The sequence below is a fragment of the Caenorhabditis elegans genome, chromosome III (assembly GCF_000002985.6).
Source record: "Caenorhabditis elegans chromosome III".
Classification (NCBI taxonomy): domain Eukaryota; kingdom Metazoa; phylum Nematoda; class Chromadorea; order Rhabditida; family Rhabditidae; genus Caenorhabditis; species Caenorhabditis elegans.
This window is the reverse complement of record NC_003281.10, coordinates 8868772-8890212: the sequence shown is the minus strand read 5'-3', so window position 1 is coordinate 8890212 and position 21441 is coordinate 8868772. Positions and strand designations below refer to the sequence as shown.

At 34.0% G+C, this 21441-nt stretch overlaps 4 protein-coding genes and 2 non-coding genes across 6 annotated transcripts; 4 read left to right on the top strand and 2 right to left on the bottom strand.

Annotated features, from left to right (window-relative positions):
- Window positions 1-69: 69 nt before the first annotated feature.
- famh-136 (FAM161 homolog famh-136) lies at window positions 70-2462 on the bottom strand. Its single transcript, NM_001392167.1, has 3 exons — window positions 2331-2462; window positions 2015-2216; window positions 70-365 (listed from the first exon to the last, which is right to left on the bottom strand). Exons 1-3 carry the CDS (start codon window positions 2453-2455, stop codon window positions 261-263), a joined length of 432 nt encoding a protein of 143 aa, NP_001379046.1. The 5' UTR covers window positions 2456-2462; the 3' UTR covers window positions 70-260.
- Window positions 1057-2020, top strand: ZK637.14 (putative RING finger protein ZK637.14). Its single transcript, NM_066561.5, has 3 exons — window positions 1057-1227; window positions 1274-1423; window positions 1520-2020. The coding sequence occupies exons 1-3, from the start codon at window positions 1170-1172 to the stop codon at window positions 1795-1797; spliced, it is 486 nt and encodes a 161-aa protein (NP_498962.1). The 5' UTR covers window positions 1057-1169; the 3' UTR covers window positions 1798-2020.
- Window positions 2463-4730: 2268 nt separating the features above from the next.
- On the top strand, window positions 4731-7506 carry svop-1 (Putative transporter svop-1). Its single transcript, NM_066559.8, has 10 exons — window positions 4731-4831; window positions 4875-5061; window positions 5379-5462; window positions 5503-5589; window positions 5639-5763; window positions 5822-6011; window positions 6111-6610; window positions 6725-6896; window positions 7026-7139; window positions 7188-7506. The coding sequence occupies exons 1-10, from the start codon at window positions 4740-4742 to the stop codon at window positions 7197-7199; spliced, it is 1563 nt and encodes a 520-aa protein (NP_498960.2). The 5' UTR covers window positions 4731-4739; the 3' UTR covers window positions 7200-7506.
- Window positions 7507-13084: 5578 nt separating this feature from the next.
- K01F9.2 (uncharacterized protein) lies at window positions 13085-20114 on the top strand. Its single transcript, NM_001027479.3, has 6 exons — window positions 13085-13256; window positions 13371-13462; window positions 13968-14135; window positions 14713-14850; window positions 18898-19048; window positions 19870-20114. Exons 1-6 carry the CDS (start codon window positions 13188-13190, stop codon window positions 20029-20031), a joined length of 780 nt encoding a protein of 259 aa, NP_001022650.2. The 5' UTR covers window positions 13085-13187; the 3' UTR covers window positions 20032-20114.
- Window positions 16129-16226, top strand: mir-90. Its single transcript, NR_000280.2, has one exon. It is a non-coding gene; the product is annotated as a pre-microRNA mir-90 (primary transcript).
- Window positions 16135-16253, bottom strand: K01F9.7. Its single transcript, NR_052569.1, has one exon. It is a non-coding gene; the product is annotated as an Unclassified non-coding RNA K01F9.7 (non-coding RNA).
- Window positions 20115-21441: the final 1327 nt, after the last annotated feature.

Sequence of the window (21441 nt, the reverse complement as noted above, 5' to 3'; positions counted from 1 at the left end):
GAAGAGAATAAGTTCGGTGGAAAAAGTATGAAATACGGTCAAAACGTTTAAGGAGAGTTTAAATCAATTGGGATAGAGATTTTATGACTGAATGCATGAAAACTTATTAAAAAAGTATGAAAGAAAAATAATGATATAATAGTGAGCAACAATGAGGGAGCCTAATGAGTGGAGAATACGCCTAAATGGGATATTTTTTTGATAAATGGGAAATTAAGAGGGGATATGGCAATACTCGGTGGAAAATGTGTGGCTGGCTCTCAGGTATTTTTCGCGAATCTCTTCTTGATTGCCGGAATTAATTTGATGTGATCATCAGCACAAACAGAGACACACGAATCGAGCTTCTCGTTGAAACTGAGCTTCTGAAATGCGAGGATTTTCTTAATTTTTGATCAATTTTTTTTTAATTTTGTGAGAAATCAGAGGCGTTAGGATCACAGAAATGTGTCTTATAAATATTTTTGCCATGCCTTGCTAAAGGCGCACGGAATTTATTAAGATGGGGCTCAGCGCGTAAAGAAAATATATTTCACTTTTCTGTTTCTTCCACGCCAAAAAACAGAAAAACACATATTTTTAATAAAAAACTGGTTTACAACAATTTTTAACATGAAAATGTTTTAAAAAAAGGCAAAATTTGCTAAAATCGAGGTAATTGCAATGAAAAATGTAAGGAAAAGCAGCTGCAAAAAATATTAAAAACTACCATAAACTTTTTTCCGCGCCGAGACCCTTCTGAATAATACCGTGCGTCTTTAGCGATCGCTAAATTTCTACCAAATTGATAATTATCATTAATTAGAGACGACAGAAAGAATAGAAAAGAAAATGAATCATTTTAGATTTCATAATGTTACATTAAAAAAAAAACACCCCTCGATACAAATCTTATGAGGGTCTAACTATTAAAATAGCAAAAGTAATACAAAACTAAAAATCGATGAACAGCGTGGCACTTGATTGGTGATTCATAAACCCCCGAAATTTGCATAAATAGTCATCAAAACTCGTGATGAAAGAATGGAGAGTGCGAGACAGACACGCAAAAAATCCGCAAACACCGTTACGACGAATTGCACGTTTTTCGTTGCACTTGCGTAAGTACGTTTTCCTTTTGTCACCATATCTCTCGTCATTTCTTAAAATATTTTATCTGGCAATTAGATATGTCGGAAAGAGACGCTATTAGAGCTTTTTCGCATATGCTCGAAACCATCTTCGTCAGTAAGTTATTTTATGAGAAAGCATTCAAATTATATATTAAATTAAGGAATGCGAGCGGAAGGTACTGGTTCACAAACAGATGCGATGCAAAGATGGCTGGATTTGTATAATGTTGGAAGTTTGCCAATTGACAAAAAATCATATAAAGCGCTGAGACTGATGGATCGAGAGACTACAGATCAACAGAAAGAAGATGGTATGAGAAACTATTAAAATTGAGCAAAGCTTGTATTTGAAAAAAAAAACACTCAGAAAAAATGCTGACTATTTGCCTAAATAATCTATTTTTCAGCAACCTGTGCAATTTGTTTGGATAACTTGCAAAACAACGTCGATATTCCTGAAGATCATGTCATCAAAGAGGAATTAAAAATTGATCCAACAACGTTCGGAACCACAGTTATCGTCATGCCATGCAAACATCGCTTTCATTATTTTTGTCTCACTCTATGGCTTGAAGCTCAACAAACTTGCCCAACATGCCGTCAGAAGGTCAAAACTGATAAAGAAGTTGAGGAGGAGGAGAGACAGAGAAATCTTGAAGAGCTTCACGATTCAATGTATGGATGATTTATAATTTAAATCTTATTTCTATTAAATTCTTCTTCGACAAAACTAAATTAATTTTCAACCCAAACTAGCTTTTCACTGTATATACTTTTGTTTTAATTCCAAAAAAATGTTCCACCAAAAGCTGTGAGCTATGAGCCCCCTCGGGTGTTGATTTTTTAAATCCTAAATTAATTTATAAATTTTTTGATTTCTAAAATTTAATAAATCTTCACACCTGTGATTCTGAATACTTATTGACATCTGGACCAAACTGTTGAACAAGCTTATCATAGCAAGTCATTGCACAGCGTGAGAGCTGGTCTTGAAGCCCTCCGAGCTCTTTTTCAAGATAGCCTTGCGCCTTTTTCATGCCATCGTTGCAGCTTTCAACGCAGTTCTCGACAGCATCGCGTGTGGTTTTCTTGTTGTCACAGCACCTGAAATAATGCAAAAAATTTTCAATTGCGAAGTTAAATTAGACATTTTCAGGTGGTTTAGCGTAATACAAATTGCTTACTAAACATATTTAGTGTAATTTCGAAAATAATTACCGAGCTGAGCACTGAAACATGCTCTTCTGCATATCCCTCAAATAGGTCTTATCCAAATCGTCAATCATCTCATCGACAGCCAGCTTTACTTTCATTTGAGTAGCCTCCATCGTTGAGTTTGACATATTTACCCTAAAAGTATTATAAAATTAAATTATTTATTGTTAACGGACATGTGAAAATCAATTTTCGAAAGTAAACGATATGTCATTTATGAATGACGCAAGAATTAAAGGATAAAGGAAGATAGCTAAAGCTCAAAATTTATAATCCCAGATTATACTTCCTTTCGTCATGTTATATGCAATTTAATTATTCTATATATTGGAAGTCTAAACTAAAATAAAATATTTCGTTTCATTAAAGAAAGAAACCAACGAACAAAAAAAAAACGAAAAGCACAAAGAACGCGCAAAAAATAACCAAAAAACAAAAAGAAATCATATCAGTTGACAAGAATTGCGCAAGTCGAGTGCTGACGCACTTCTTGATTATGCGAAGCTGGCGCACTTCTCGATGAGCTTGAAAGTCAAAGGCGAGTATACTGTAGTTGATGAATCTGAAATTAAAATTGAGAGAAATCAATTAAAACGGTGGCAAATACAACGTTTACATGCAAAAATTGTGTGAAATGTCGAGATTTCAAAATGTCGTTCCGAAAATATTGCGAAAATATTGCAAATTTCAAGAAAATCCCAAAATCAAGAAAGTAATTGTATTATAAATAGTAAAGTGTTTGTAAAAATCAATACGTTATAATAAATAGAGATTAAAATATTTTATTTTTAAATTTTATTATAACGTTGCTTTGACACAAAAACCATTCATGAAATGCATTCACAAAACTGTTTCTGAAAACTAAAAAAACAAATAATTTGGTCAACTTGTTGTTATTTCAAACAAAATACTCAAATCTTCTGATCTTTTTTCTCCTGTTTTAATAAATATTCGTTTTTCTCCTGTTTTCTCACAACTTGGGAATGGAAATTACAGTACTCTTTTAAAGGCGCACACCATTTTACAGCTAAATTGCAATTAACAAAAGTTTGTCGTGTCGAGACCGTATTTTTGGTACAAAAATCGGGCCGCTGAGTTATACTAATTCTTTTGAATTGTCACACTTCCAAATTCAGAAGTGACATTCTGAAACCGGAGCTCCTTTTTTTCCCGAATATTGCTCCTCGGAGCATCCTTTCGATCCGATATTCCTTGTGTTTTTCTTTGTTTGTTTAAACCGCCTACTTTTCATTTTTGTCCCTCTCGCTCTCTCTTTCTCACACGTTCTGTCTCTCTTAACCTCCTCCATTTCCATTTCTCGGCTTTCTTCTACTGCTTCGAAGCCAATGATGCTCAGCTGAGCCAAATAGAGAGACAGTGCGCATTATGAATAGACGTAGAGTCATATATGGAGACGTCTTTCTCTCTCTGAATCTGGAGCAACTCTCCTGGTTTTTATTCTTTTCCGTTTGAAGCTTTGAGCTCTGAATTTGGTGTCACACATCCACGTCATTGGACAAATTATTGGGTCATTTTGTCTCCCGGCTTAACCACATCGATTTCATGTTTGTTTCGTAATCCCCACCTCCCTCCTGTTCCCCGCAAACAGCTTTACAAATTTTTTGAAAAATGTGATTTTAAATTTAAAAAAAACTATAAATTTTTTTTGTTTGTTGAAAAAAATTATTTGAATAAAAATTACATTTCCAATTATTTTTTAGCGAAATATATTATTGAGTATTCTATTGAATAACTGCAGCCATAAAAACATTTTGAAATTGGAATGTTTTGTTCAATTACCAATGTTTTTGACTTTGTCACGACCCGACCGGAAACGTTTAAACATACTATTAACATAATATTTGTTGAATGCATTTGTGAATATGGTTTTTAGAAAGTTGATTAGAAAGTTAGATTTTTTAAATTTTGAATTTCACTAAAAGTTTTTAATTGGCAGAATACTTATTTTACTTGAAAAATATCCTCCAACTTTGAATTTAGGTAAAAAATATTTATTAAAAATTGCAATATTGTTGAAGCAAAAATGTTCATATTTTGTTTATGTTTTAGAAAAATTCTCACCAATAATAGTGCTGGTACATTTTTCTGCGGAAATTTTTTTTTGATCTTACGATTAAGCTCAATAGATTTTGATCGAGATTTGCTTTTCATTTTCTTTTTTTAATTTTGGAAGCTGACCAAAAATAGGGACTCCTACTTGTATTTTAATTATTTTTATTTGTAAAAAAATTTGTTAAAGGCTGTTAAAGAAAAAACTGTGAATATTAAAAAATTAAATGCTTGGTAAACTTGGCAATTAACTACATTTTACCACTTAAAAAAATACTTTAGTTATATATTTTCGTTAAAAAGTCTGAATCTAGAATTAATTATAATTTTCAGACCCAAAAAATGGGAGATAAAGCAATTCTAACAGAAGTTCTTGAAGCGTCAAATCTCACTGAAGCATATGTGGATTTAACGGCCAAACAGTTGATAAAAGAGTAAATATTTGTTCACAGTTTCCTTAATATTTACAAACTTTAGAATTCGTCATGTCGGAGATGATTTTGCAGTTCGATACTCAAACCTCGATGATCGTACTGAACTTGGAGAACCTACAGATCAGAGATCACCAGATAGTGAAAAGACGTTTACAGTTGATGAAGCTGTTGAAGCATTGGGATTTGGAAGATTTCAGCTGAAACTGTCAATTTTGACAGGAATGGCATGGGTGAGTTTCGAGGGAGTTTTCAAAAAAGAGTGTTCAATCCAAATGAGTTTTATATTACAAATATATTTTCACAATTTGAATTGGAAAATTTGGAAATTTACCAAAATTTAGATTGAAACTTTTGAAAATAAAAAAAAACATTTTAGAGCAGATTTCTGTTGCATGACTGTAATGAAAACATTCAAAATTATTTTTTAAAAATATCAAAAAAATAGTCACGGAAAAGCACCAGAAATTTTAAACACCTCAGAAAACAATGAATCTTCAATATGTATTTAAAAAAAAATTTATTAACACACCTTTGCGCAGAATTTCAGATGGCCGACGCAATGGAAATGATGTTATTATCATTGATTTCTCCAGCTCTGGCATGTGAATGGGGAATATCGTCAGTGCAACAGGTAAGTTTCAAATCAAGCAAAAAAAAAAAATTGTGTTGAGGCTCTTGTGACGACGTGCGTGTTCAGTGGAATGATGTTGTCAAGTACATTTTGGGGAAAAATATGTGATCGATTTGGTCGACGAAAAGTTAGTTGAAATATAAATGTATATAATTGAAATCTGTAAAAAATTTCAGGGACTAACATTTTCAACACTAGTTGCTTGTATCATGGGTGTCATTTCTGGAATGTCACCTCATTTTTACGTTCTTCTATTTTTCCGTGGACTTACTGGATTTGGTATCGGAGGTGTACCCCAGTCGTTAGTTTTTTAATCAGAATATTCCAAATCCCTATTTTTAAAAAACTTCATCTTTCAGTGTCACTTTATACGCTGAGTTTCTTCCAACTGCTCAACGTGCCAAATGTGTAGTTTTGATAGAATCATTTTGGGCTATCGGAGCAGTTTTCGAAGCTCTTCTTGCTTATTTTGTGATGGAATCATTTGGTTGGAGAGCTCTTATGTTCCTTTCTTCACTACCTCTTGGAATTTTTGCAGTGGCTTCTTTTGTAAGTTTTATCAAAAAATCGAGTTAGAAATTCAAAAATGTCTGAATTGAAAGCTAGTATGCAAGTATAGTATACAAGTAAACTTCAAAAATGTTTCAGTGGCTCCCAGAATCTGCTCGTTTTGACATGGCTTCTGGACATCCCGAACGAGCTCTAGAAACACTTCAAGCAGCAGCGAGAATGAATAGAGTACAGTTGCCAACTGGAAGATTAGTGTCTTCAACAAAAGCTGGATCAGAAAGTAGAGGAGATATTGCTAATTTGTTATCTCCTGACTTGAGAAAAACAACTATTTTATTATGGTGCATTTGGGCTATTACCGCATTCTCGTACTACGGTATGGTTCTCTTCACAACAGTTTTGTTTCAATCACACGATGAATGTCATGGTGGATTGTTCTCTAATGGAACTCAAATGGAAGTATGCCAACCATTGACAAGATCTGATTATTTTGATTTATTATCAACTACACTTGCCGAATTCCCTGGATTGATAATCACTGTATTGATAATTGAATGGTTTGGAAGAAAGAAGACAATGGCATTGGAATATGCAGTTTTTGCAATTTTCACTTTCTTGTTATACTTTTGCTTGGATCGGTAAGAATAATCAAAACAAAATTACTTTTTTTTTTTGGAATTTTCATTAAAAATCCCATGCCTCAAAAATATATTTTCCATTGGAATTTTTTATAATCTATTTGGAGTTTGCAGTTTCACTGTCACTGTGCTCATTTTTGTGGCACGTGCCTTCATTTCTGGTGCCTTCCAATGTGCATACGTCTACACACCGGAAGTTTATCCTACAACATTGAGAGCCGTTGGACTGGGAACGTGCTCTGCGATGGCAAGAATTGGAGCAATTGTGACTCCATTTATCGCTCAGGCGAGTTCAATGTGGAAATGAATAACCTAGCGTATCTTGAAATATACACATATAGAAAACAGAAGTTTACCTAACAAAATGATTAGAAATATTTTCTCAATGAGTATTTTCCTATACGTTGAGTTCCAGGTTGCGTCGGAGAAATCTCTATCCTTACCTATAGGAATTTATGGAACTGCGGCAATACTTGGATTGATAGCTTCTCTAAGTTTACCAATTGAGACAAAAGGACGTCAAATGATGGTGAGATTGACATCTGAAAAGTCATCTATATTTTCAAACTTTTTCCAGGACTCCCATTAACACCATCTCTTTTTTTGAATGTTTAGCTGGAGAAGCTCACAAATGAAAAAAAAAAAAAAACTAAAGACGAAACTGGCTAATTTATAACAAGTTTAATTGTATTTGGCTCACCACACCATCAACCGCTTCTTCTTGCCCCTATTTCGTTCTGACCTTGTGCAATTTCCTCTCAACTTTTCCGTTTTTTTTTCGTTCATCTCATTCAACACGCATTTCTTTCTTTTGTTCTATACAGCATCTCGTGTGTACTTTCTGTTACACTTTTGGCAATTTTTCATTTTTCTCTTCGGAATGAATCATATCTTGGTCCCGTTTTTGCGTGGTATTTGAAGAGCTTTTTTGTCATTTACATGACTGCAGATTTATGAGTTGAAGGTTGCTAGGACCCTGCAATTATGGAAAAAAGCATTGAAAATACACTCGTTTCAAGTCTTTTCAAATTTTGAAGCTTATTCAAAAATGGCTAAAACATCTTTCTATTGGGAAATTCTGTGAGTTTGTGATAAAATTTCAAAAAGAGGTTTGAATAAATGTAGGTTTATTACAAAAATATCGATATTTGGGAGCATTTTTGAACCTATTCGCAAAACTTTTTAAATGCCTGAAACTTGGCAACCTATTGGAGAAGCCTTTAATATTTTGTAAAATTGTTGGCAGTCAGTTGCGTTTGCAGTGACAGGTAGTTGTCTCGGATGCATATGAGAGAAAAACTTACAAAAAACTATAACAGCCTATTTGCAAATTCTTCTCAAACTATTTTAGTTTCTAGATGGCAATAAGTTTTAATTTAAAAAATTCTAAGCAAGCTGAAAGAAATAATTATTCAATTTCTTTCAAAATACAAGTCTATGGAAACCGATTTGATGACATTCAGTTAGCTCTCAATTTAGACTAGAGCTGAACCAAAAATTTTTCGATTTAATTTTTCATAGACCCCACAAATATTTGTTTATTTCTGAAAATCTTTTCGATTTTTGATTTGACCATATGCTTGAGATTTCGATCCCGCCAATCCATATTTTGTTCTTTTCTTTCAAAGTTTTGAAAATATCTGTATGTTTGGATTTTATTCCACCCCCTCAACTTCAGAATGATTTCATAGTTTCAACCATGATAAAAACGTTTTTTTCATACATGTCAAATACACTTATTCATTTTTCCATTTGTTCTTCTAAACAATTTTTCTTTGAAACTTTCCTTTTTAAAGTAGGCTGGAATTCTCTGAAGTTTTCAAAAAAAAAAGTTCGCACAGTTGGTCTCATGGGATGATTATGTTCACGCATTCATTTTTGTTTTAAAGCGATTAGAATATATGGGAGCATATCTGGTTTAAAAAATGATAAATTTATGTTTCTATGTCAGTTTCACACAAGAATTGTGCCGAAACCACCAAATTTTATTTTAAAATTTTTTTAATTTTATCTGTTACTTTTTCAACTCTCTGAAAAATAATACTTTATATGTTGACGTGGAAGAACGGACAAATAACGGGCGAGTGCGTTTCGGCCTCTGTCAGATAGACCTTCTCTTATCCATCCATTCTAACCTGCCAACTATCCGCTATTCGCCCACCGCAGACCGTTTTGGCCTCTTGATTCCTGGAACGCTCAGGTCGAAGCCTTAACCCTCGAAACATTATTTTTCCTTGAAGAAGTCATTGTCATGGGATGCCTTCACAACAGACAACAAATGACAAAGTTCTGGTTTTTCTTTCAATTCTTCCGTTTTTTTTCGCCCGCCTGTTTTTCGTCGTTCCCAGTTATCTCTTCTGTGTTCGGTGGTTTCATTTTCTTCTTCGCTTTCTCCTCTCTCTTTTTCCTATTTTGTGCTCGGGAGGCTCAAAACATTTTTTGCTTCTTTTCAACCAGTTTTGAACTCCCCTTCAAAAGTTTTTCTTGTTTTCTTTGTTGTTCCATTCCTAACAGTTCCCTGTTTTTCTGCTTTATTCTATGACAGAGCTGATTTTAGGAAATTTTTGAAATGGAACATTTAATATTTAAGTTGAAAATAAGAACGTTGGTTTTCCATTTATCCTTTCTTTAGCTGGATCGCGGAAAGTTGTAGAGATTTCTCTATAACCTGAAATTATATTAATTTTTTTCGATCGTTAAATGATATTCTAGATTAAAACAAAAACTTGATCCTTTCTTGAAAATTCTCTGAAATCCCACAATTCCATGAAAAAATAAATCATTCTGCCCATCATCACCGTCTTCTCTTATTTGATGAATTATATATCGAGTAAAAACTACATTTATCCTACAAAAAACTGCGGAAAAGTAAGAAAACGGATGAGGATGATATTCTGAAGGACGGATGCACCACCACGTGGAATGATGGATTATGGGAAGGAAGGAAGAAAAAGGAAAAGAATACATGAGATTATAGTGGTGGTGGTGGACACAGAATGTGCACACAAAACATGACTCTGTAGATGGAGAATGCACGAGGGACAGACATTCGAATATCAGGCATATGTGTATTCATGAAAGAACTTTTCTTGAGCTTTGAACAGTTTTTGCATTGTCTTGTTTTTTCCTACTTGTTATATGTATAAATAAAGCGCTCATCAACAAAATACTTTGAGTTTCGTATTTCTCAAACTGCCAGTAATATCTAATTCTAAATGCCTTAAATCTTTAATATTTATTTTAAAAAAATCATGATTAATTCAGTTTATGTTTACAGTACTCCCATGATTAGAAAAACCCCAAGTAATATTAATTGATCGACATTAGCGTTTTCAAAAATTGGGCAGAATATATTAATCTGGATCAGAAGATGACTTAACTTGCGCAAAAAATCGGCAAGACTTCGATTTGGCTGCTCGAAATTGATCCAACTCTCGTCCAACTTTGGCCCAAACTTTTCTTATTTCGGTTTAAACTTGGGTAAGAGTTTGGCAAGATTTGGGTCAAACTTGGGTTAAATTTTTGGCGCAGCCTAAAATCTAGTCACCTAGGTTTGGTAAGTATCTGAGCACCCCGTATCTGAGCAACCGTAGGGTTTTCCCCGTTTAGAAAATAATCAAAAATCTAAAGTCTGGGCGTATATAGGCAGCCGCGTAGGTATGGGTAGGCTTGCGGGAAGGTATGTGGTCGCCCGCTTCTCGCCCGATGTCGCACTCTTTTCTAGTAACCTCACAGTCCCAATATTTCAAATTCGTAACGGCTGAATGTAGTTTCTTGTTAATTCTTGTACTTTCAGATATACCTTTGCAAGACTTCGGTAAAATGATCTGAAACGTCATTTATTCTGCACTACACTGTCGATATATTCTCTTAAAATAGTAACTATAAATGTTAATCGTCTCATATTCCTTTCCAAACTTTTCTCTCTTGACATCAGTGTCAATTTCCTCGCGTTTCTTAGATTCTGTTTTTCCTCCTCCTACTCATTAATTTTCTAACTTTTCTAGAACTTGAATGAGTCATTTTCCGTATTTTCCAATTTCTCGTTTAAAGTTTTTCAACAACATGGAGTGTTATGTCAGCTGATTAAATTGTGCTCGCACCTAATAAAACTCGATTGGAAAACTTTTACTTTGAGTACATTTCAGGTGTGTTATTGACAGATTTTCACAGAGAAAATGTCATTTTGACTCATTTGAGGTATTTTTCTTAGACTTTTATTATTTTCTTTTGTTAAAAATCGAAAAATCCGAAAGAAGAAAAACATGGTTTCTCTTTGCTCACCTGTGGAAAATTTTTTTAATCATAAATGACTTTTGAAGGGGAAAGGTAAAATGATACACTTTTGATTTGCAGTTCCCAAAATTTCAAAATTATAATCACATCACGAGCCCCTCCTTATCTTTTTTTGCTCGGAACTGTCAGCATTCTTCTCATTTTGCCCCCAATCGTTCAAAAGTATTGTTGATAAAAACGTCATTTTTTGTTGATTCGAACGTGATTCCTTTCTTTTTTGGAATTTTTTTATAGCGGAACTTATAAAAGTTTCATACATTCACTTTATAGATATCAGTTAGAAACTTTTCGTCATTTTTCGTTCTTGAGTAATCCTATAATCTTTGTTTATGAAGTTTGGTTACTAGACGTTTTTGTTCTTTTCGTTGAAAAACTTTTTCAGTTTTTGTTCTTTTAAATAAAAGAAACAAATAGCGAATAACATAATTACTCAATTGACTATGAGTTGACAAATTAATTCTGAAAATTTTGAAATAAATTTAGTTTTCACATATCAAAATTTTGGAAGTTGACCAACAAAAAATTTGGCATTTTGGCAAAATTTTGACTGAAATTTCTGACCCATCTAGCAGTTTGTGGAGTTATCGTACATATAACAATATTTAAAAATTTACCAGTTTTTTGTCGCCAAACTTCTCAAATTTTGTATAGTTAAAAATAAATATTTTCCACGAGTTCTACAGCACCTACCCTCTAGCATGTGGGATGCAGTAACTTGTTCATATGGTCTGAATAAGTATAAAAATTTACTCTGTTATTTTGCTCATTTCGATTTCTTCTTTTTGTCTGATTATACGTTTGAGCCGGAGCATAATCCTAACTTTTTCCAGTTTTCTTGTTATTGTTTAATGTTCCATCTTTTCATATTCTTGTTCGTCGCAGTTTTTTATTTTCAATTTCAGACGTCAACTTTTTTCAATTTTCCCATTCATAATAGCAAAAAGCCACATAACAGTTTTGCCAAAAACGAGCAAAAAACTCGGAAAGCTATTGTGCCCAACCAATTTTTAACTGAAAAACAGAAAATAAGCATGAAGAGAGAAAAAACTCCCAAAAAAGCTAGGTGAACAACAGGAAATGAGAAGAGTTCACATTTGGTAAGGTTTACCCAAAAATGCATTTCCCTCTTCTTTTTCTTTTTTCTAACAAGACTTCTCAACTAATCTCCAGTCATTTATTATTGTCTTAAAGATCTGAAGACGAGAGAAAAATGAACTCGAAAATCAAAAATCTGCGAATAAAAAACAAAAATAAAAATAGAAACATAGTCCAAAAATAGGCATTTGGTGTTTACACTGGCTATAGACAGATTAAAGGTTCTATTCATCATTACGAGATGATTGGGGAGGAGATTTTGCTTTGTGAAAATTTTTTGACCGAATGGAACTGTAATGAATTTATAAATATTTCTAAACTTTCAAATTGATTTTTTCCAATTTTGCAAGATAGTTTCAAATGACTCAACCATTTTAGTTCCGCTGCAAATTAATTTCCTATTTTCGCTTTTGTTTTTTTTTCAGTAAAATGTATTAAGTTTTCTTAATTTTCTTTGAAGACCTGAAACATAATTTTTCAAATGTTCCGGCATTGTCCAGATAGGTCAATTGGGAGTTTCAGCAAAATATATTTTTAGATTAAAAAGTTTTCTCAAAATTTGATTGAAATGTGTTTAATTGAAAAATCATCAAAAAAACATTTTATTTTATAATTTTTTAAACAGTTTTTTAAAAATTTATGTCTGAAATAAGGTTGTTGCTTATTCAAAGTTTTCAGTTACTTTTTGAAGGCAACAAAGTAAATGTTTGTATGCCCAGAAAAATTCATCGTTTAGTCAACCAATTGAATATTTTAACACCTGCTTCAGCTGCCAGAGAGCATTTTTCGATTCTCTTCTTTTCCGCAAACTTTTATGACTTTAGAAATAAATATTTGCAACTTAAGTTGAAACTTTTTCAATAAAAGTTATTACTGAAATTACAGGCAATTTTTATTCGACATTCCTAATTCTTCCTCCGTTTATCTAATTTCTTCTCAAAATTAAATTACAAATTCTTTTGCAGTGAACTTAGTATATACTTTTTGCTCGAAAGTTTTCTTCTTTTTTCATCTGACACGTCTTCCTTCCTTTGCCGTCTATATTCAATTGTTTTCCTTCCTTCTTATTCTATCGAATTTCAGAATATAAGATAGACGAAGATAAAGAGAGATATAAAGAAAACAGAGAGTAAAAGAGTATCATCTTCTTTGTCATCTTCTCCTGCCTTTTTTCTACTTCATCACCATGAACTCAAGTTTGAATCGGAAGGATATTGAGGATTTTTGGAGACGTTCCAATTCAATATGTGATCAGGTATATAATTTACATGGTTCCAGTTTGAATTAGAGACCCGGTTGTAGCTTTCTAAAGATCAAACATAGTTTTGAGGTTCAACCCAGACTAACTATGAATTTTGGAAATTTTCAGGACTCTCCATCAGATCCAGAAAGTTTACAAGTTCAAGTCAGAAGGATGAGTCTAGCGGACTTTACAGGATTGGCGCCACAGCAGAAACTTACGTGAGTTTTTAATGATTAATCATCCATGGCTTTAAATTTCCAATGGTTTTAAATGTTTCCTTCTAAAAAGATCTACAACTAAATTTACCCAGTATTCAAACTATCTTTCATAGAACTTCTCAAAATCAGAAGTTTTTAGTTTGATTATTTGTGAGGCTCACGGCATTAAAAAATGTTTACCGAAAAGTTACAGAGATTTTAAAAAAAGTTATGTTCAAAAAATATAACTAGAAAATCACTAAAGTTAGAAAAGTGTTAACTTATGTGTTCTAAAAGCATTTTGCCAATTTTCATAGAAAACAAGTCTTTTCAATTTTATGTTAAATGTGAGTGTAAAAACTGTTAGTTGAACTTTTGTTTGTTAGACGTTTATTTTTTTAAGATACACCAGTTTGAAGATATGCAGTTTAGCTAGTTTAGTAAGTTAGTTAGTCCGCAGTTACGTTTTTGCATAGTAAAGTTTTAAGTTAGTACTGTTATTTTCGACTAAACTACCTGTTTTTAGAGATATTGAGACACCTTCGTGGAAACCATCAGTATCCCAGGGATCACTTCTGAATTCTTTTTCAACTCGTCGCCGTTCCGTTCTGTCAACTGACATACTTGACTCCCCATCAAGGCGACTAACGCCAAGAATCGAAGAAGAAATGGATGTGCAAATGGCTATTTCCAGGTATTTTGGATAAACCAGCAGGGCAATTTTAAAATTTCGGCAACTGTCAAAAAAATCGTTTTTGATTTTAATTCTGTATATACTTCTACCGTATTTCCTCTAATAGTGTTGCATCCCATTGTTCAATTCTGTCAGTCTATATCTTAGTTGTCCTTTTTTCTATACAAAAGTTGTCAAGTGGCAAAACATTTATTAACTTTTCAAATGAACCGAGATATAACCTCTTAAAAAAGAAGTGGGCTGCACTAATAGAGGAAATACAGTTTTTTGAACTTTTCGTGAAAACTATTTTTTAATTTATAGTATTCTAAATGCGTTTTTCCAAACAAAAGCTTTCCCTTAATGGTTGCCGAACTGTCAAAATGTTCGGCAACCAAATTGTCGATTGCCGTACAGCCGTACATGGTCAAAATAAATTTAATTTTAGAACCAGCTGGTCTTTACTATAAACTGCCTATTTAGAACTGTACGACAAGAAAGTTATGTACATTCTTCCAAAAGTAATTTTTAGTCCAAATATGTCAATGTTGAAAGCTTTTTTCTCTCTTCAAATAAACACTTTTGGTTTCAATTCCAGGCTGCGATCCATTGAAAACAAGACAACATCAATAAAACCTTGCGAATCAATGTCAAATCCAGAAGATGTTGCAACTGAGAAAAATAATGCAATTGATGCAATTCATCATATTCAAGTATCCGCTCGTCAGTTGAATCAGTGAGTCTGTTTAGATGTTAATATCGTCATTTACATTCAAATCTAACACCTTTCACTTTTTTCTCATTGTGTTTAACAATGCCATGCTATCTGGGTATTTACTTGGGTAATTTCATGAGGTTGAATAAAATATCTATTATAGAAGAAAAAGTGTATGAGGTGAATGATGTAGTTGAAACTCGTTGGCAGTAGCACTTGGAAAAGTTTGAACACTAGTTTCGAAGATTCAGCCTATTGAACTTTAGTAGGCAAACTTTTTCATATACTGGAAATAAAACAAGATGGCTGGAAATGCACTATATTTATGTAACTGTAAAAATTCAAAAAGGGACATTCTGAAATTTGTTATTCCAATCGGAGACATCATTTAAACCCAAACTTAAAATTATTTTTTCGTAGCTTCGGTGGGAAGGTGATTACCTCAATTTAAGATAAACAGTACCGTAAATGACTCATCTAGTAAGAATCGGGAATTTGAATCCATACCACAAATATTTGAATGGTACCGGTAATCTAATTGTAAAATCCAAAATCTGGTCGTCGTATAATTTCCAAAATGGATTTTTTGGAATGGTTCTGAAATTTGACTGAATTTAAATTTTAAAAAGTTGTTTTAATTATTTTTTTCAACCGAGGTAGGAATTGAAAATCACGAAAATACAACGAAATTTCAACTCCTTCCATTTTCCATTCATTGCCAAAAAAGCTCAATTCCAACTACTACTTCTTCCCGTTTTTCGTCCGGAAATGATTGATCGTTTCCCATTTGGCCAGCCGTCGAAGCCAACAGCACTCTCTTTCTCCCCCATCCTTCTTTTCCTTCCCAACGGCCCATCTGCTGCTCTGGTGGAAGGGCACCGCCCGTCTTCTCCCTCCCCTACGGACCGCTCGTTGCAAGAATCTCTAATGTCTGGGACACTCTCTCTCTCTCACACACACACACACACAATCTCCATGCCAGGGCACCCACGACGCCATCACCATCGCCTTGCGGAGACGACGATTGAGTGTTGGAGGGACACATGAGATAGTATTGAGAATCGAGAGACTTTGACGACTGTGAGTGTAGAGTGAGCGTTGTAGTGAGTGTAGCTGTGAGTGTATGTTTTATGTTTCCCTCCTCTTCCCTTAGTCTCCGCCCTTTTTCCTCCCTGGCCCCCGTCGTCCTTCTTTTCCACCAGTGGCACCATTCTCTCCGTATTCGGGTCCCGGTCACCCTCCATCTTCCCTGACCCTTTTATTCTCCTTTTTAAATTAGCTTTCCATTTCTAACAAAACGGGCGCCATTTCGAGCGGCTTTCAACGACGATATCAACCGACAACTCACACTTTTGCGTGTTGATATGTTGTTTGAATGCCCCTTGAATTGGATGCCACAGGTTTTCTTTTATTTTATGTTTGTGTCGCGGCTTGTAACATTATTGACTGACCTTCAATTTAGTCCAAAGCGGTAAGATTGATGTCGTTCGGTAGTTTGAGAGAACGATAATTTTTGTGAAAATCTAGTTTTTAGACTTGAATTCAGACAATGACAAGGTTTAGTTGAAGTCTTAAGAGGTATACCTTATTATAATATGAACTTTCAAACTGGAAAAAAAAACGTTTAAAGAGTATATATTTTTGTCTATATTTCTTGTTACTTTTACGCTCAAAATTGACTCAAAATTAGCCTAGAAGGAATTTGTTAAAAATGTTTTTATAAAACTATTTGACACTTTTTGTATTCACTACAAAGACGATGTAATTGATCTATCAACTAAACTTGCTTGGACCAATCCAAATTCTCAGTTTCAACCTCGTCGTAAGGCGATCAACCTTTCCTTACAAGGGGGTTTGAAGCTCGGCGACACGACCCATAGTGCTACTACAAGACAAGAAAAAGAAAAGAAGAAAGGGTCCAAAAAAAGTTGTGTCTGTCGGGGGTGCTTGGGCAAGGGGCGACGTCGAGGGAATTGCTTCCCCGTTTTCTTGGACAACGTCGATCGATGTGTATGTGTGTGTGTGGATGGCTTTTGGGAGAAGACGAAGACGATGAGGACGACGACGACACCCACAAAGCAAAAAAGAAGAAGACGTGATTGGGCTCATTGAGCAACCCTACCGCCGCTGAATCTAGCCACTTGGCCCTCCCCAACGTGGCACCGCCGTGCTAAGTGTACCTAATGAGCGCGGGGGGCAGACTGTTGTCAAGATGTAGAAAGAGCCCGTCTGTCGTTTTGTTTTAGCATAAAAGAATAATTTGTGTATTATGCGGGAGAGATCCTGATGGGAATTAAGTGATCCCTTGAGATGTTGTCACAGATGGCCATTTTCAAAGATTATGGAGATCAAGGGAGCATAATTAATAAACAATGGGATGTTTTTTAAGTGGAATTTCATGAGTGTTCTGAAATTTGAACGAATGGAAATTTCTAGCTTACTGTATTTTTCAAGACAATCACATTCAGATAAAGAGCGCAGTCTAATTTTGGATCAGTTTTATGCATAACACTAAGTGCTAAATGTTTCCTATGGCTGAGATCGTGGCGAGACCCATTCAATAAAATCTCAGCTTTTAAATGAAATAGGTTTGGGTCACTCGGAGTTCGAACTACTCCCGAGTAAGGATGTTCAAAAATCAGTAAAACAGAGAACAAACTAGTCGCTGATTCAACGTACAGAAACAGCTGTTGATGACTGAATAGCTAAATTGCGTCTACTTATTTCAGAAAAGAAAGGTCTTCGACACTTTTTACGTGTGATTTTGCACCAGTTTTCTCCAGTATATATGATCTCACTGTATTTCAAAGACGTCTAACGATAGGAATTTTTGTAATATCTTGGGTCTCGCCACGCGGACAAAGGAGTGACGGTACCCCGTGCCAATTTCTGGGCCGTTATTTGAAAAATAATGTCAGCAATTTTTCAATCAACTTGTGAAAAATTGACAACTAAATAACCGCGTGGCGAGACCCATGTGTGCAAGATATATCGAAAATTCTCAAACGTCTATGTAGTAAACTGATATCGTTAAGAATTCAAACCAATATATGATATTCAAAATAGTCCGAACACTTTTTCGCTTGATGCTAATTTGTCATTCAGTAAATGTGAGTATGTGCATAAATCGACGAATCGTTAGGAGACACCTGTCGTTTTTCCATTCTGTCTTTTTATTTCTATAGACAAACGGCACACACGGTCATTTTGAATGCTGAACGACTCGGTTTTCTTCACATGAAGTGCTTCTGAATGACACGAACCTCTGGGACACAAGCACCGAGCAGCACACCCTATTCTCTTCTTTTTCACTCCTTGTTCAGAGCTATACGATGTCGTTTAAGGAGACGAACGGAAGAGAGAAAAACGACAACTTTTCCGTCTTCGTTTTTTTCCAGAAAAATATACTAGAGAGCAGAAGCTGTGCTCTCGATTTCTAAGAGCTCAATCTTCGAATTGAGCGAGCGCCTGAGCCGGTTGAGGCGTAAAGAATGAATGAGGCGGAAAGTGCACAAACGATTACTAATGCACACGGAGGTTATAGGGAATGAATGAGAGAACAAAGAGCATCGTCTTTTGATAGATTCTCTAATGATATCCTTTTTTTGAAAGTTTTGCAAAGGCCTATCACTGGCTACTGACTATCACTAACGGAACTATAATGAGAATTAAAGAATTTAAAAACATTCAATTTTTTACAGTTATATTTGGTTATTAAAAAGCAAAGTTGAAACATGCTTTCCTGAATTTAACATGGCATTGTGATTTTGTGATAGAAGTGTTATACAAAACCTTTCTTATTTGATCTACAACAAAATATACTGTTTGGTATTTGGAAAAAAAATTTCAGAAATGAATGAGTTTTCAAAATTTTTGAAAATATGTGAAAATAGACTGTTTCCAAACGTCATAACTTGGCTGAACCTACTCCTCGGCAGCTAAATTTTCTGTTTTATGGGACAAAAATAAAACATTTGAAACAATTAAAAATTCCACATTTTCAGTAATCAAATTATGTTGAATAAAGTCAGTTCAGAGTTTTCCAATTGAAATTTTACAAATTTTCAGACTTCCCCACTACTCAGAATCATGCCCCACAGTGCGGACTCTTCTGTCTGAAATTGTTGCTGCATCACATACATTGTCTTTATCTATTCATCAATTAAAGTCCAGTAGTTTGGTCTATAATGCTGAACTTCTTGGTAATGAGCTTCCACAGGTTAGTGTTAAACTGTTTAAAAATCGTTCTGTTGTAATTTTTTAATAATGATCAAAAAGTGGCAAATTTCTACAAAATTTTAGTTTTATTATCAAAGTATATAAACTGTCATATGAAACGTGGCTTATTTTTTATTGTGTTTTTTATTTAAGCTCATCCCATTCCTGACCTTTCGTTGAAATTTTCATTTATTAGTTCATTTAAAAAAATGGGAGGAGCTTAAATAAAAAACAAAATAAAAAATAAGCCACGTTTCACATGACAGTTTATATATTTTGATAATAATTACTTATAAATTAATCATATTTGGACGTTGTAAAAAAGTTCAAATATTTTGAAAATTTGGCAATTTGCCAAAAAATTGTTGAAAATCTGCAAATTTTGTCGTGTTCAAAAGAAGAGTAAAATATCAACAAAAAATATGCCGTTTCAGACTCAAAATGCCATAAAATATCGAATTCTATAACGAGACGTTTCAATAATTTTTTTTGTTTATATTTTTCAGCAATCCAAAATTGCCAAAATGCTCGATTATTGGAAATTCAGGCAATTTGCATATTAACTATTTTTCGAAAATTTAAAAGTTCAGTCTTGACATTAACCGTCATTTCAGTCTTTCAGAAAATATTTTCTTACCAAAATACCTAATATTTCGAGTTTTGAGGCATTTTTATTTTGAAAAGTATGATAAATCTGTCCTTGCAAATGCATGTATTCGATCTAAAATCTTTAAAATTTGTAGAACTATGTTCTCGGCAATCCGGTAAAATTGGTTTAAAATACGACAAATATTTATCTTAAGAATGAATGTGAAATTTCAGGTGTTTTCATCACTGATCTCGTTTGTATCAAAACTTGATGCTTCTGCAATGTCAGCCAATATTTCGACACCTTCTCGTAAGCCAAGTTTAATCTCGACCTCTTACTCTCAATTGCTCGCCAATCTCAATGTACTCAATCGTGCAATTTCTTCATCTGTTTAAACTCCTCTTCTTATTTTTTACATTTTTTCGAATAATCATCCAGTTATGTTTGAATATTACTAATGAATAAATGAGAACGAGAGAATTTGTTTTACAAAAATTTTATCTACTGGCAAATTTCAGCAGTCATTTGCGCGAGAATTTGAAGTTCAGCCACTCTTGGTGGTTTTAAGATGGTCCGAATGAGACAAAATTCGGATAGAACATTTTTGCGATTCCCACTTTATTAATGCATTTTTCCGCACTGATACTTGCATATTTGAAGTATTCTTTTCTACTACCTGCGAATTCAGTTAATTCTCCATTATAAACATAATTCGGCAAGCAGGTAGGTAAGTACGCAGGTGGGCGGCAATACGAATTTTTGGAAATTCGGCAACTGCCGAATTGCCGAAAAAAAAATCTAACTGTTGCCCCTGGAGGTCGTCTGCCGATTTAGTACATTTTTCAGGTCAATATGAAAACATCGAGGAAAGATATTGATAGAACCCCAATCGTTCGATTTAATGTGTGGGAACATTGTGCATCATCATCACCTTCCAATTCTTTCTTTTTTCTCACTCCGATCATTTTTTTTCTCTCTCCCGAGAGGTGTCCCCTCGTACCAACTAGTGTCGGTTTGAGGGTGCAAAGGCCTTACGAAGATGATAAGACTCCGACGGAAAATGAAACAAAAAAACATGTTTCTGTTTTGCACAGTTTTCTCTTCTGAGAGTGGAACATGAGAGACAAACAGACATAACATTAGAAAAATAGAAGGAAAAGAACGTTGAGTTACAAAAATGAGTAAGCTAAAATTCATTAGTTTATGCTTAGGCTTAAATCCTTATTTTCCTCTCTGCTCCCTTTTCTAGAATTGAGAGTAACTAAGGTGCCACCGAAATTTTAATCCAAACTTGTTTAATTTAAAATTACTTTTTGAAGAATGGCTAAATTTGAATTTTAAGCTGCAAAGTTTCAGAACTGAGCTTTGAGCTTTCAGGGATGTTATAGTAAGCGGGGTTTTTTAATGCTCTGAGCACATGTATCATATCACATGGTGGTAGTATCAGGTAGACAACTTTTTTTCTGATGTTTTTTGAGAACTCAGTCAAGAGCGAATCACGGCAACTCGGTCCAAAACCATTTCTAATTAGTAAACTCTCAAAAACCACAACTAATTAGCTTAAAATCATTGCTAATTAGCAAAAAAAGCTAATTTACAATGGTTTTAAGCTATTTAGTTGTGGTTTTTGAGAGTTTACTAATTAGAAATGGTTTTGGACCGAGTTGCCGTGACTCGCTCTTGACTGAGAATTATAGTTTGGAAGTTTTCTGAAAAAAATTAAATTTCAGAAATCAGCCGAAACTTTTGTGATTTATTTTGGTTAAAAAATCTACCTTTCTCAACATGGACTTTCGAACAAAACA